At 33.1% G+C, this 15,957-nt stretch overlaps 1 protein-coding gene across 2 annotated transcripts in view; it reads right to left on the reverse strand.

Moving 5' to 3' along the window:
* Positions 1 to 15,957, reverse strand: part of LOC140448581 (uncharacterized) — a 39,916-nt gene that overhangs the window by 15,365 nt on the left and 8,594 nt on the right. Inside the window, exons 4-6 of one of the 2 annotated variants that reach the window (XM_072541667.1) lie at positions 14,817 to 15,053; positions 14,413 to 14,574; positions 10,204 to 10,416 (exon numbers count right to left, since the gene is read on the reverse strand). In XM_072541667.1, the coding sequence (XP_072397768.1) occupies positions 10,204 to 10,416; positions 14,413 to 14,574; positions 14,817 to 15,053 (612 nt within the window). The remainder of the gene's footprint in view (positions 1 to 10,203; positions 10,417 to 14,412; positions 14,575 to 14,816; positions 15,054 to 15,957) is intronic. The other variant, XM_072541674.1, reaches the window with a different exon arrangement.

The raw sequence follows: 15,957 nt of genomic DNA on the forward strand, positions 1-15,957 counted from the left end.
TTCTCATTCAGACGATGCGCATAATCAATTAATGCTCTCGATTTTAAGCCACATAGAGACCCCAAATCTCCAGACAAAACAATCGTATGCGGGAAATATCGAACATTAACAATAATCCAGACTTGCCGACCCATAAAGACATGATAGATTTCGCTAGAGTAAAGTCTAGAAAGCAAGTCTAGACACAAAATATGTACCACTAAATAGAGTAAGTACCGATCACGGAAAGATGTCCAAAAAAGCCTATTATCCTTTGTGGATTACGTTTGTGATCTTTGAAAATGTTCTGACTGTTTCCGTCACATTTTCTCAGAATCCGCATGTTGCTCTACAAGGTCGATTTTGTCAAGATCTGATATCAGAGACAGAGATAACAGCTGAGTCAGCACTGTCCAGTGAAGACATAATTTGATTACACTTGAAGTTCTAAGAGTATTTGTATGTAGCCAGTAAAAGGTTGTTGCTTGCCTTTGGAATGGATTATTTTCTCGCTAAGCTTCCCTAAGTTTCTTTTCTTCATTTTGGGACATCTTCCACAATGCCGATTTTTTGGATATTATTACTACTATTTGCCCTTTTAGTAGCAGTTTTAAGGTTATTAAGCGTATTTTTAACTTTCGTCAAGTTATCTGAAATGTGAATTAAACTGAGATAACCTATAGTCCTGAAAGAAACATGATAAAATAATAAAGGAAGAAATAAATAAATAAATACCACTACTAGTAAGTCAATACAATATCAAGAATAAAAAGGTTCTGAAACTGTTTTCTTGTGGCATTTTTTATGGGATTAAATCACAATGGACTACCTAAGCTCTGACGTCACAATGGGCGTGTATTTAAAAAACCTTTCCAAAAATTTCTAATTTGTGTGTATTTGTCCCACAATAAGTTATTATTGTTATTATATTAGTAAGGAAATATTGTTTTTTTTAATTGTTTGAAGAATAAATAAGGACTTTTGGTTATGAACATTCATTCTGTGCGATTGTTATTATTTGTTGTTAGTGAATTTGTTAGGTAAGAATATCAAAGGATTAAGATATTTACTATGAATGTTCATATTTTGAGGTTATGTTATGGTTTGAATAAAACTTTAATTATGTTTTACTGTATTCCAAGGTATTTTGTTATTGTTTTTATCGGGGTTATTTCAAAATTAATCAATAAATGATTGAATTTATTTACAAAGTTTAAAGATATTTAAATTAATGTTTTAATCTTTTTTAAGTGCTAGTGATTTTATCCCTTAAAAGACTAAATATATTCGTTTTCTCGTAGTTTAAATAGTTAATAGTAGTTTTGTTGTCATTACTGAAAAACTCAGTAATACTGGATATCTTCATCACATGTTTACTAGCCATTATATGCCCAGATCTAAAAATAAACTCCAAAACTATTACAGCATTCAAAAAACATTTTTTTAAACATTCATTATGGCAATTTGATGGCCTTGTGACTAAGGATACCGTCAGGCAGATGTGTAATATTAGAAAAAACACAGCTCCTGGCCCTGATGGCATCCACAGAAGATGCCTTAAAAATCTTCCAGAGAATATCATCCTGTGGCTCACCAACATAATCAATGCATCTCTTACGCTGAGCCATTTTCCAATTCCATGGAAAGTGGCCAGCACAGTCATGATTCCCAAACAAGGGAAAACCCTCACCAACCCTGAATCGTACAGACCTATTTATTGAGCACCCTAGGTAAAATCTACGAGAGGATCCTTAAGAAGAGACTCTTATAATTCCTAGACGCTCACCTTGCCATTCCAGATTACCAATTCGGATTCAGGGCTGAACACTACACGCAAAATGCATTGGTTGAAGCATCAACTTTCATTTCACAATCACTTAACGAAAGGAATCACGTCATAGGCATATTCCTCGATGTCCAGAAGGCATTCGATCAGGTCTGGCATACAGGCCTGGTTGAAAAACTCCACCTTGCTGGATTGCCCACACCTTTCGTTAAACTAATCAATTCCTATCTCTCTCATCGGATGATCAGGATCAAATTAGGCGACATCTTATCCACACCCTTCACTCCACAAGCTGGAGTGCCCCAGGGATCAATTCTCGCTCCAATATTATACACAGTCTAGAATATTGACATCCCCCGCCCACATCATAGATCGGAGACCCTTCTACTGTATGCTGATGATACTGCTCTCCTCACGTCGGGATCACACAGAGAGCGTGGACAATTGTCGGTATTCGAAAGAGCGCAAAACTACCTAGACAGGGTCATTAGGTGGTGCAATAGATGGAGGGTGACCATAAATCCCTCCAAAACACAACTAATTTTATTTAAATTTTCAAATTGTCGCGATGTCCGGGGCCGAATAGCTCTGTTAGGAGAGGACCTTATTCTCAGAAACTCTGTTTCCTATTTGGGAGTCCATTTTACAACGACTGTCAACTGGAAAAGTGACATTCAAGATACCTTGACATGGTGAGAAGGAGGTTGAAACTCCTGGCAGTGATAGCCGGCAAATTGGGCAAGACGTCATCTAAAACTTTATTGCACAGCTATAAAACTTATATTAGACCTATCATAGAATACAAGGCATGCATCTACGTCTCTCTTAATACCGATGAAAAATCCTCAGATTCTGCATGGGGCAGAGCAGGCTATACCCATCAGCACACATACACACACTGGCAAATATAACACCTATTAAGGACAGAATCCTATCCCTCAGCAGGAGGTATGTCCTTCGAACAATCACAGCCTCGAATAAACGAGCAAAGCGAATATTAAAGACACCTTGCAATCGCCGAGGGCAAATACCAGGTTTCCTCAAAGAAAAGTTCCGTTCCCTCCAGCTAAACTTCCTCACATCACTGGACATGAACTCCCTGATGAGTATTTTGAAATCCTAGAATCAACCCCTATCAAATATCGCAGCTAACTACTGCACGCCGAAAATGCTGATTAAGAGCCGTTCCTATTGTATGGCTGGTAACCCCTGAAGTACCTCCTTCGACATGTTTGGCACAAATCACCTAAATTCCTTTTGCGCTTCTTAACACATCGTCCACACAAACACGCCACCTTCTGAACCCCAGCTCCTAAGTAGTCCACTACTTCTCCACACATAACATCATTCATCACGTTTTATCACACCTCCATTACTCCGAAAAAAAAAGGAGTACACCTTCCTTGAAGAAGCGAAAAGCTTAAACAAGGTTAAAACTCTGGAACTAGAATGGCAATTTTATAGAAAGGTTTCCAAAGAATGTTATATTACACTTAAACTACGAGAAAACAAATATCTTTAGTATTTAACAGGATAAAATCACTGGCAACGAAAAAAGAATAAAACATTAATTCAAATATTTTTCAACTTTGTAAATAAATTCAATGATTTATAGATTTATTTTAAAATAACCCTGATAAAAACAACAACAAAATACATTGAAATACAGTAAAAAAATAATTAAAGTTTTAATCATACAATAACATAACCTTAAAATATGCACATTCATAGTAAATATCTTAATACTTTGATACTCTTACCTCACAAATTCACGAACAACAAATAATACCAATCGCACAGAATGAATGTTCAAAACCAAAAGTCCTTATTTATTCTTCAAACAATTAAAAAAACCAATATTTCCAACTTCTTATGGGACGAATACACACAAATTAGAAATGTTCGGAAAGGTTTTTAAAATTCCCGCCCATTGTGTCGTCAGACTTAGGTAGTCCACAAAAAAAATCTAGAAATTAAAATTATGAATTATCTTAAGATGGTTGGATAATGGGTAACACTTATAGGTTAAAAGCATTCATAATTTTTATTTTAGAATTTTTTTGAAAATGATTTCCGGGTTGAAAACTGGTATTGACAGTTATAGTATGTCGTATATAATAATTAACTTGTAGACACTGGACAAAATTTTATATTGGACAAAAAGACAAAACTTTGAAAAAAAAGTGGAACAGTAGGCGGTACTGTAGACTAGCGCGAAGTTTCAGACTATGTTTTCTGTATTTTTAAAACTTAACTAATATTTTTAAAATTGAATAAAGTAATTTTATTTATTGATTTATTTATTAGTTTGAAAAAAATTCAATAAATTATTTTTTGCTCCTAACGCCACCTATTAACGTATTAACAAAGCATACTTTTGACATACCTGTCAAATTCAGACCAAATATTAAATTAATTATAAAATATAAATAAATATCAGTTGATAGTAAAGTTAATAATTATATGCCTAAACTAAATAACATGTTTAAAAATAATAATTGTATTTATATGAAATTATTTTAAAAAGAGAAATATAAAAATTTAAACACATGATTTAATGTTGTTCAATCGGATGACATTTATAACTTTTAAATGAATCAAATCTTTTAGTGGCAGATATTTTTTTAATTGTTTACTTCTTATTTAATGTCTATATTTTACTAGTTATTTTTCATGTAGTTTTTAATTTAAACCTGCGTAGAGTAAATATATAATGACTAGAAACGGATTTATCGAAAGTAGTAAATCGATGTAAAGAACATCGAATCGATGTATTTTGTGAAGCTACCAATGAAGAAATCCTTCGTCCATAAGTACGTTATTTTACTAAATTATCCAAGACTAATTTTGTTAAACATTCTATTGACCATATTATTATAAATTTTAAGATTGTACTTGGATATGAATTATTAATATTGTCGCCCTGTTATCCGGATGCTAAGCAAGTGAAACATAAGTTAAGGGAGGGTTCAACTCCATTGTCAGACGACACCCACGTTTCATTAGCCTTCTCCCGGCACGAGTTCTGCCGGAAGTAACCATCCATGTCCTAACTTCTCATGAAACATGGGCCTGGAACAAACAAACAAGCAAAAGCGCACTCTCAAATTATGGAACTAGATCCGCTACTGGCCACACTTTCGACTGAAAGTAGTCAGGAAAACCGCAATGAAGTGCAGCACGGACTGAAAATGGTCCAAAGACCGAGCCTGATCGGTGCAGTAAAGAAAAAGTTGGAGAACCTGTTAAAACAAAGCCTCGACCCAAAAGAGGTTCGGCAGGAAGCTTATCCAAAACCATAGTAGACACAAAAGATTTTTCAGCTTGCAGTGTATCTACGATGTAAAACATCTACTATCTACAAAGTTGGCTAAAATTATTAAATGAGGTTACGACATTCTCTGATGAATGTTTTTGACAAATTTTCTATGTAGCAATACACAAAATGTGATTATGTCACACTAGTTATTTGTTGTCAAAACTATTTTTTGTTCAGTTTATAATCAAATTTATAATTAAATTGGGTGATTACACGAAAGACTTCCCATATTTTTTTGAATCGCCTTATTTTACGTGTAGAAAATTATGACTGACCAAGTGTAGCAAAATTTATCGGTTTTATTTATAAATATTTAATGTTTATTTCGTTATTGTAGAAAAGTAACAATGGCACTATACAAGTAAATCGAAACTTTACTTGAAAAACTTATATACACTGGGGTGCAAAATTAACCGGACACTTATGATTTTTCCTAAAAACTGGAGTTTAAAAGAGTTTAAGATGTTCCCAATTAAGTATTTAATAATAGACAAAATTTAAAAGTCAAATTTATTACAACTCAAGAATGTTACTCAGAAAAAACAATAAACAATTCAAAAAATTTAAAAATCCGCAAAGAAAAAAATATTATTTTTTATTTTAATATAAACAATTTTTATGGAAAACAATGTTTAGTAGAGTGTATTACCTCCACGAGCCCTAATTACGGCCCTTATTCGATCAGGCATACTTCGGATCAAGGTAGCAAAGTCTGCTTGAGGGATTTGCTTCCATTCGTCACGAACTGCTTGCTCCAAATCATTCATGGTTTCAAACTCACCATGGTTACGTCGAATACGTCATCCCAGAATATCCCATGCATGCTCTATTGGATTTAAGTCTGCACTTCTTGGCGGCCATGGTAATAAACGAATTCCAACTTCATCCAAGTAATCCCGTGTTATTCTTGCGATGTGCGGACGAGCATTATCTTGCATTAGACGAAAGTTTTCTCCAATAAATGGGGCAAATGGCACTACATGATCTTCCAAACATTGCTGAATATACCGTTGAGCGTTCAAACTGCCACCTTGAATTGTAACAAGTTCTGTATGAGCCTCTAGGGAAATGCCTGCCCACACCATTATACCACCTCCACCAAATTGAACTCTCGGAGCAAAACAACATTGCTGATAACGTTCACCAGTTCTTCTCCATATCCTATGCCGTCCATCCGATGAGTATCTGTTAAATCTTGATTCATCCGTGAAAAGCACAGCACTCCAATCGTCAACACTCCAATTAAGATGTTCGCGAGCGAAGTGTAAACGTTGCCTCCGATGATCTGCTGTTAATAGAGGTCCCGTGGCAGGTATTCTGGACCTTAATCCATATTCATTTAAGCGTCTTCGAACGGTATAAACGGAAACTGTGTTTCTATAGACATCATTTAATCGTTGAACAAGTACTGGTGCTGATAATGTACGATCGCGTAATGCTGGTAACCTAAGAAAGCGATCTTCAACTTGACTTGTGGTTCTTTGTCTACCTTGACCTGATCTCCTAGTGTATTGTCCTGTTTCCCGAAATCTTTGTATTGCATCCAACACTGTGCTTCGAGAATTTCCTAAAGCATTTGCGATGTAACGAGTGCTTTGCCCATTATCCTGTGAAGCAACAGCTTATTCTACTTCTTCTGGTGTCATAATTTTTTAATGCAAGTTTTAAACAGGAGATAATACAAAAACCGACAGCCGAACTTATAATCAGGTACAGTACCACAATAAACTTAAATTAACACTAAGCAAATATTTCACATTAATAACAAAACGTATGTGTAAAAGTGTTTTTGTTCGCAAAAAACATCTAAACAGGTTCAAACAAGAAAAAAACTTGTCGCTAATAAGGCATAAAATACAATTTCAAACAAATTAAACAAGTTTCGATCTAAACACCAACAAAAAACAAAAAAAATTGAGTGTCCGGTTAATTTTGCACCCAGTATATTATATAGACCTAGAGAGATTGTAAAAATTTAACTATTATGTTATATATATATATATATATATATATATATATATATATATATATATATATATATGTTATTATAAAACTTGTTTGTAAACATGAGGAGAGAGAAGTGCAGTATTTTGGTAATATTCATATACCAATTGTAAAAAAATTAAAAATGCTTAAAACTCACTTAACCAGTTTGAACACTTAGCCACATCAGAACAATGAACGATGTTTTTGAAGAAACCTTGTAAACATAAACTCAAATAGTTAAGAACTACACCTATTATATCAAGTTACTTATTAGTACGCATTTTTAGCGTTTATGAACTAATTTTTTGACAATAAGCTGAACTTTACTTATTATTTTGTCGTGGGATCGTTAAAATCACAGTATATTGCTAAAGCATTAAACTGTGGTTAAAATCATCTGTATTTTTAGGTTATGCACGTAAAATTCGTAAACAACAATAATAATAATAATAATAGCGTGCATTCCGATTGAGCAACTTTACGATCGGTGATTCAACTATTTACAACCTCAAAATTAATAGGTACAGGCGACTCGGAATTTTGTATTGACTTCTTTTTCTTTTGTATTCGTTTGATACAAAAAAATGTTTATAAGAAAGTTCAAGTATACACTGCTGGACAAAAATATTGCTTATTTTTGTGGCCGCAAAGTGTTTATTTTCCTTAATTTGTCGGGCATTATTATTATAGTTCTTGACTTTTAATACTTAGTAGTGACTGGTTTGGATGTAAATCAAGCTTTGAAAACTATTCTTCTAGTTTTTAAATACTCTACGTGATATGTGGCGGCTTTTGAAGGTAGGCAGGATAGGCCGGGCCTACCCAATAATTTTAAGAGCTTTAAAATTGAAAAACATATATTCAAAAATTATATTAATACATGTAAATAACTTTTAAATGTACTAAATCACTCAATACATTAGCGTCCGTTAAAACAACTATGTTATTATATTACCACAGAAAGCATCGAATCGTATTAGGCCCGATCGGAACTGGCCGACCCAGCTCACATAAGATCCCTGTACAAAAAGCGTTTGAAGTAAGCAGCTTGCCGGACAACGATTTATATTGTCGTGTTTATGCTTGCTGTTTAGGCACCAGACGATCGGGCCTACGACGACCATCGTTGTCATTTGTAACGTAATTATCGAATTGTAATATAAATTTTCTTTTAAATTATGATAAAAAAATATGTAACAATCTATAATTGTTAATAACATATTTTTAAACAAACAACAAAATTGCAAACAAGTGCACGGTTGCCCAAATAAATTTTAAAAAATTCGTAAAATTCGTGAGGTTGTTTTATAACTAATACATAAAAATGAGTTTTTATGACGCTTTACCAGGTTGCAGTAATAGTAATGTTGATAGTGAGTGTTTGGACATTGTTATTTCACTATTGGAATCGCCATTATCTAGAAGAACTGAAATTGATAGAAAAAAAATTATTATGAATGAAAGGTCTACTCCAACATTGCGTATTGACCAAAAAGATGGGAAAAGGTGCGTACTTTTAATTGCTCTTGGTATGATGTCTACAAATGGTTGTCTGGAAGTATTACGAAAAACAGACTATATTGTTGGCCGTGTTTGTTATTTTCTAATAAGAAATGTGTATAGAACTGTGAAGGATACTTTGATTTAAAAAATATGTCTGCCTCCTTAAAAAAAAAACATTCCAGTTGCAAGGAACATTTAAGTAATTTCCTGTCCTTTAGGGATGTACAGAAGATGGCGTTTTCTGTTCGCGATTTGCTAGATGAAAAATCAAAAATCGCAAAAATTAGATACAACGCAGAAGTTAAAATGAACAGAGAAATCATTAAAAAATTAGTTTGGGGAAGGTCATGACCCAGTGAACCCTCCCTCTGGATCCGTCAATGATTACACATAGCTATATGTAATTTGCTGGCTTGGCCTACCCAAAATTTTACCACACCAGCCGCCACTGCCTGAAACTAAGAAAGCATCTAATACCGATACCAATATATCGGTAATATCGTGGGTTTCCCAATACATCCTAATGCGAACATATTGACGGATGGATATTAAAATCAATACAAAAAAGAGACAAGAAAGGAGTTCGCCATAGGTGTGCAAGGGACAAGTACAGATAATTTGTGAGAACAAACAGCAAAATTGAAAGCAAACGAAGAAGTGCTGGTTGATAACCAGAAGACAAAAAAAAGCTAAAGATTAACGTGGTGTGTGAAAAGATAGCGAAGGAAATACATGCCAGGCAGACAACCTTTATACAAAATAATATACAGGGTGTTCCATTAAAAAAATGAGAAAATTATGTATTTGAAAAAAGTGATCACACTATATATTGTATGACTGTATATTGTATATAAAATTATTTAAAAATAACATGACACTAAAATCATTTACATTTTTATTACATTGGAAACCGAATCCACGGTCCTTTAAATATGTATTACCGTTTTTCCCAAGAAAAATAAATATTTCGAAAATTAATAAATTAAGGCCTATACAACCTTATATAAACTCTTCATGTTTTTAAAAAATACATTCAAAACTGCTTTAACATACAAGGTGTTCCATTAAAAAAAAACACAACTTTGGTTTCTTCTGTTGTTCTGACTGACCCTATATAATCGAAAATAATTTTAAATCGTATATTTCTTTGATGTACGTCAGTTTTATTTGCAACATTTTTTGTACACTCCACAGTTTAGCCGTAATCAAAGAAAACCAGAGGTTTGGCGCACCATGTATATAATATTATATACCTATGTAGCCAAATAAAAATTACATGAAATAAAAGTTCATAATGTAAACATTGAAACAAAAATGTTCTGTGTGGAACCGGTGTTTCTTTAAAATGTAATTAAATTCTAACATCTAAAAAATTAAAACCTTATTATCCCTATGGTTTCTCAGATTTTCATCTAAGTTTTCAAAGTTTTTAGTACATATTACATCTACTAAATTTGATCTCATGAAAACTCACAGTTGCAGTTTTTTACATGACGGTAATAGATTGTTGGACAAAATAGTATGAATAAGGAGTGAAAAATAAATACTTCATATTAAAATAAAAGTTAAAAGAGCCTTAATTATCTAGAAAATCATATAAGAAATATCAATAATAATTTAAATTCCTTACTTGACTCTCTTGACTTTCTTTTGGGGCCACTGGAATATCGTCTCCATCCCCATCACCCTCTAGAATAGCTAGCAAATCGTCATCATTTTCTATTTTTGAATCATCCACAGCAGGTACTTGATTTGGTTCATCTTTTGGAGATAGAGGATCGTCTTCATTCTCTGACTGCTCATCCTGTACTGGTTCTTCTTTAGGCTTTTTCCCTGATGCATTCTAGATGTATGGAAAAAAAGAAGACAATATTTATTGAGTTATGTCTAAAGTTAATAAAACGGCCTAACAAAATATCTTAATTATGTATAAAAAAAATTGCAAAAACTCTAATAAACATTAGGGTTTAACATTTTTAACTTAAGCACGACTTTGGGGTGTCAAGGCCAAAAATGAAAATGCACCTTTAACCAAAATCAATACATTCACGCTTTACAGAACAGCTCATCAGAACATTACTGTATTGCAAAATATGCAACTATGAGATAAGAGCGTGAGTCACCAGTAATTATTGGATTGTTAAATTTATTATGGACTCGGCAATTGGAGGAAAGAATGTGTAATATATTACTTAATATATGTGTCATATAATTTCTGGGTTTCTTATCTTAATGTATTATGTTAACAATAATTTTAAAGACATGATAATCTAAAAATCTGAAGACTATTATAGTTTTAAAGTCTCTATTTTGTTTAATTTTCACTTACGCCCATTTTTCTGGAATTCATTCTACAATCCGGAATATTTGATAATCCAGCATGCCTAAGTCTAGAACGTGCTGGATTAAAGGAAGTTTACTGTATTACACAATTAACCCACAAATATAAATTACCGTGGAAAATGATAAAAAGTTAAATAACCACCTCACAATCATTTCAACCAAGTAGTCCTGTTATGGCTAACGCCCTAAATTTTTGAGTGTTATACAATGACTGAAATACTTGTCTGTATCCATCCAGTGTATCAACACTATTACTGTAGAGTGTAATGACAGAATGAGCAGCGTGCAGTAAAATTTTAATTTTTTGTGTGAAGTGTTTTTTATATTAAAAAAATCAATAGTATTAATCAGTTTGGTGAAAATATCAAATATAATCCTAAAAATGTCAAATATTGAAAACAGAAAAATGTGAGAGGCAATGTGAGAAAACAGAAATACTGTTTCTAGTAGTGGGAGCTTCTTACATTTAGTCTAAGATCCCACTGAAAAATCACAACGTTCATAACGTAGTTAACCACATTTCTACCTACATTTAACCCTTAACTGATCTGGTACTGTAGCAGTAGCGTAATTGGTCCGGCGTAGTGTCCTAAACTACTGTTTCCAAGAATGCAAAACAACACACAAAAATAATTTTTTTATTAAAATAAATGTTACTAACATACCCACGCTGATATATTTATATAAAAATAAACGTATTAGATTTGGGCGTTATTTGGGTTAAGAAAAAAAATATTAAAATAAAACTGAAATCCTGACAAATATTTGTGAAAAAGTATAGTTTTGTAAAGTAAATAAAACAAATATGTATAAAAAACCACATGAAAAAAAGTGCATTGCTAGGATAAATGTTCAAACTGCACACTAAACAAAAAACTAGGTAAAATAAAAATCGATCAAAAAAGTTTGTTTCCAACATCAGTCAAACTTTACCACATTTATATGCAATTTTTACATAGTGGTTTGGTACATCCCAAATAAACAGGATTTTTACAACGCAAACACAGGTATTTTGTCATCCTACGCTTTCTACTCAGACATAAACTGCAAATCTTGCGTTTTTATAAAATAAAAACATTTGTCTAATTGGCGTGGAATGTTCGTCATTATCATTCGTCTTTTCATGTGATCTTGCACTAACTGCATAGCCAACTCCAAAGCAAAAACACTTTTATGAATGTCCAATACACGGAAAAAAAATATTAATGGTTATTTGCGGATTCGACGGCTTGAGGTGCTTTTGGAGCATTTCTCATCTAAGGATCTACACCTCCCTTATTCTCATTATAATAAGAAATAATTTCTGGTTTATCAGTAAAGGCATCACTATAACATCTAATATGCATTGAAGATATAAGTACTGTAGCCTTTCCAACTTTTTTAGATGAGAAATTAAGGTAGATTCTTCCCTAAATCCATAAATTGTTGACCGTTCAGGTTTTTTCCATCACTTTTTCCCGAGTAATATACCTCGTGATCTTCTCTTTGTATTTCTTCAGAATCTGGCCAACTCATTTCTGCTACTCCCATGATTTCAATGACACCATAGTATTTGCGGACAACTTAGAAGAGACCTACAAGTTCTTATTAACAAAATCACGTATTACAGTCAACAATATGGACTCAATATAAACGTAAGAAGACAAAGCTTATGATAATTAGCAAGAAAGCAACAGAAGGTCAACTCTATGTCAACCAATCCCCTGTAGAAAGAGTGACGCTTACAACTACCTCGGCACCATAATAAATGAAGAATGTACCAACAACCAGGAGATTAGAGCACGCATCAGAAAAGCTAGATCGACCTTCAATCGGCTGGGGGCCTTCTTCAAGAGTCACAACCTCTGTCTTGATACAAAAGTAAGAATGCTGCGATGCTACGTCTTCTCTGTCCGTTTTTATGGTGTTGAATCGTGGACCTTGAACGAATGTGCAGAAAACTGGAAGTATCTGAGATGTAGCTATATTGGAGAACACTTAAGATCCCGTGGACTGACCGAGTCACAAATGAGGAGGTTCTCAGAATAATGAATAAGAACCAAGAGGTACTGACCACCATCAAATCTCGAAAATTACAATTCTTCGGCCATATTATGCGAAATGAATCTAGATATGCTCTCCTTCAAGCCATCCTGCAAGGAAAAATATTTGGAAAACGAGGTCCAGGAAGAAGAACAGCTTAGTTAAAGAACCTCAGAATTTGGCTCAATACAACATCTGTGCAGCTTTTCCGCGCTGCTGCAGATAAGATAAATATTGCCATGATGATCGCCAACATTCGTACTGGATAGGCACATCAAGAATAAGATCTGGGTTTTCTCAAAACAAGCGATAATGACACATCTAAAGAAGTAAAACAAGGGGGACTGATAGCGAAAAAATGTTATTTTGGATTAAATAAGCAGCTAAAAAACATTAATTTAAGCCAAAAACCAAACTAACAATATATAGAACACTCATCCTACCAGTGCTGACATATAAGTCAGAAACATGGACCATCTCCAAAACATAAGCGGAGAAGAATCTAGAAGAATACCAGGGATTACTTCGCAAGGGAAGATCAACAAATGATCAAATGTTTATGTTAAATCCTGATCAATTGCTATGAATACAATATTTCAGCACAAGTACTTTTCATGGATTACAAGGCAGCTTACGATACAATAGACAGAAACAAATTAATAGAAACGCTAAAAGAATTCCAAGTACCAGAAAAAATAGTAAGTTTGGTAAAAATGACAATAGAAAAAACAATTGTACTGTGAAATACAATGATACGGTCTCAGACAAGTTCGAAGTGAAAAAAGGTGTTTGCCCAGGAGGCAGGTTGACTACCTTGATATTCAATCTAGTTCTAAAAAAAATTATAAGGGTTAGTGAGATAAATAGGTCCGGTAGTAGATTAGAATGGCTCAGACATCTAGAGAGAATGCAAGGTAATGGATAAGTCAAGAATATTGATTGGAGAGTACCTGAGTGTAAAAAAAAGTAAGGAAGACGACAAAGAAAGAAATGGAGATATGTAGTGATGGAGAATGTCAGAAAGATGCAAATCAGAGATTGGAAGCTGACAGCTAAGAACAGAAAACAATGGAAATTATCCATCCACAAATAGGCCTAAAAGGCATGTTAAAGCTATATATACATATAGTATTGTAAGCTTGTTATCTTACGATAATTACGATTAAGAAATTTGTAATAGGACATAGAAAAGTAGGTCTAACAATGTAATTAATATGTACTGGATACATAAAAGTGTAAAATGTCTCTATGTACACAAGAGATAATAATTTGCATAGTTTGTATTATTCCAAAGGTAGATATGCAGAAATCTTAAATATACTATATACTTATTAGAGACTTCTATTTTATAACAATCGATTACAGAAAAGAATCTAGCAAAGTTGTTTCTAACAAAGCATAACATTTTCACCTACATTCCTTCACCATTAACTTTCTGACAACAGAAACAAAAAGCTCTACTGCAACAACCTACCTTTTCTGGTGCTATCTTATTTGCCAATCTTTGAGTCAAACTTCTAGCAAACTTATTTCTGGTCTTTATTGAATTGGCCTCTTTTTGTCTGGATCTTTCAAGAATCTCTTCTTCCAGCTCAGCCTTGGATACTATCTGACTAGTCAAGTTGAGATATGGAACCTTTAAAGAAAAATCAACCAGATTTTTATGAGGAAATGATGATCTCATGGACATGTATATCATACAGATGATTGTGTCAATACGGAGTAACAGAAAAGGAACTAAATGTGTAGAATGCAAAAAATTGATATATTGATGATTTTCAAAAATAAAAATGTAACATACAACAAAGAACCTTAGCTTCAGATCGAAAAAAAATAAGAAACTTAATATATTGCATTAAAAAAGTAATGTTCACCAACCTTAACACCAAGCCTAGGTTTTGGTAAAGACCTTCCATTTGGGACAACCTCAACTGGTCTACTTATATCATGCCCTATCAAATGCATAGGTAAGTCATGTACAGGTTTACGAAACTTCCTTTGTTTAATAGGTTTATCTGAATTTGTAGTTGTCCCATCTTCTGTCTGGCTTGCTGGAATTCCTTCTGAAGAAATAGATGGTGCAGAAATAGATTCTTCTGTAAATATATACTGATCCTAGGTAGAAAAAAAAAATAGTTAAAAATATAAATAAATTCGGAAATATACAGATCTGCTGTAATGTAATTGTTGGTTGCTATAGAGCGTTCCATGTTCAGAAAAAACATTGTGGAGATAGGGCCATGTATTTCTTATGGACGATAGAAGCGCGGCGATGCCACGACGAACACAAGCAAGATTCAGGGTTGTATTATTTGTATTTTCATTTCCACAGACATAAATTAAAATTAATGTTTTTTAACGTAATTGACCAAAAGTGCTCATTCGAAACAAGAGATGAAAAGTAGGGAAAATGATTTTAATTAAATAAATAGTATTTACAAAAGATAATTTTATTTTATATTATTTTAATTACAGTACCGAAAGTTTATTTGTTTTTCAGTGAGAATACCATATGCATGAATCATGGAAATCAGTAGAAAATATTGCTTAGCTAAATCATGCATTTTGCCGTCTATTAAAGATAAGCAATTAAACGGACCGCTTTGTGTAGCGCTGTTGTTCAGCTATCCGTTGGAATGCATATATCTAATTACTATAATAATTGCAATTTAAAATAATATGGTGTGCGTATGTCAGCGATTTTATGTCGTTCTCTGACTACATAATGATAATAAGGCTTTGTAATTCTTTAGTAATTATTCTGACTTTACAGTTAAATGTTAATTGAAAATGGAAATTCAAAAATTAAGCCAAGGGAATATCTTGGACATCCGTGCAAAACAAATTGTTTCAAATGTATTTAATTATCATCTAAATTTAAGAAGTGGTGAAAATGTTAGAAGTTTAACTGATAAAGTAAGTGCTATGACAGGAGTAAGTTTTAGTACTATTTCTAAAATACGCAAAGAAGCTGCGGAAGGAGGACTAAGGCCGATAAAAAAAAACAAGAAACCGTACC

Source organism: Diabrotica undecimpunctata, chromosome 1 (genome assembly GCF_040954645.1).
Source record: "Diabrotica undecimpunctata isolate CICGRU chromosome 1, icDiaUnde3, whole genome shotgun sequence".
In the NCBI taxonomy this organism is placed as follows: Eukaryota; Metazoa; Arthropoda; class Insecta; order Coleoptera; family Chrysomelidae; genus Diabrotica; species Diabrotica undecimpunctata.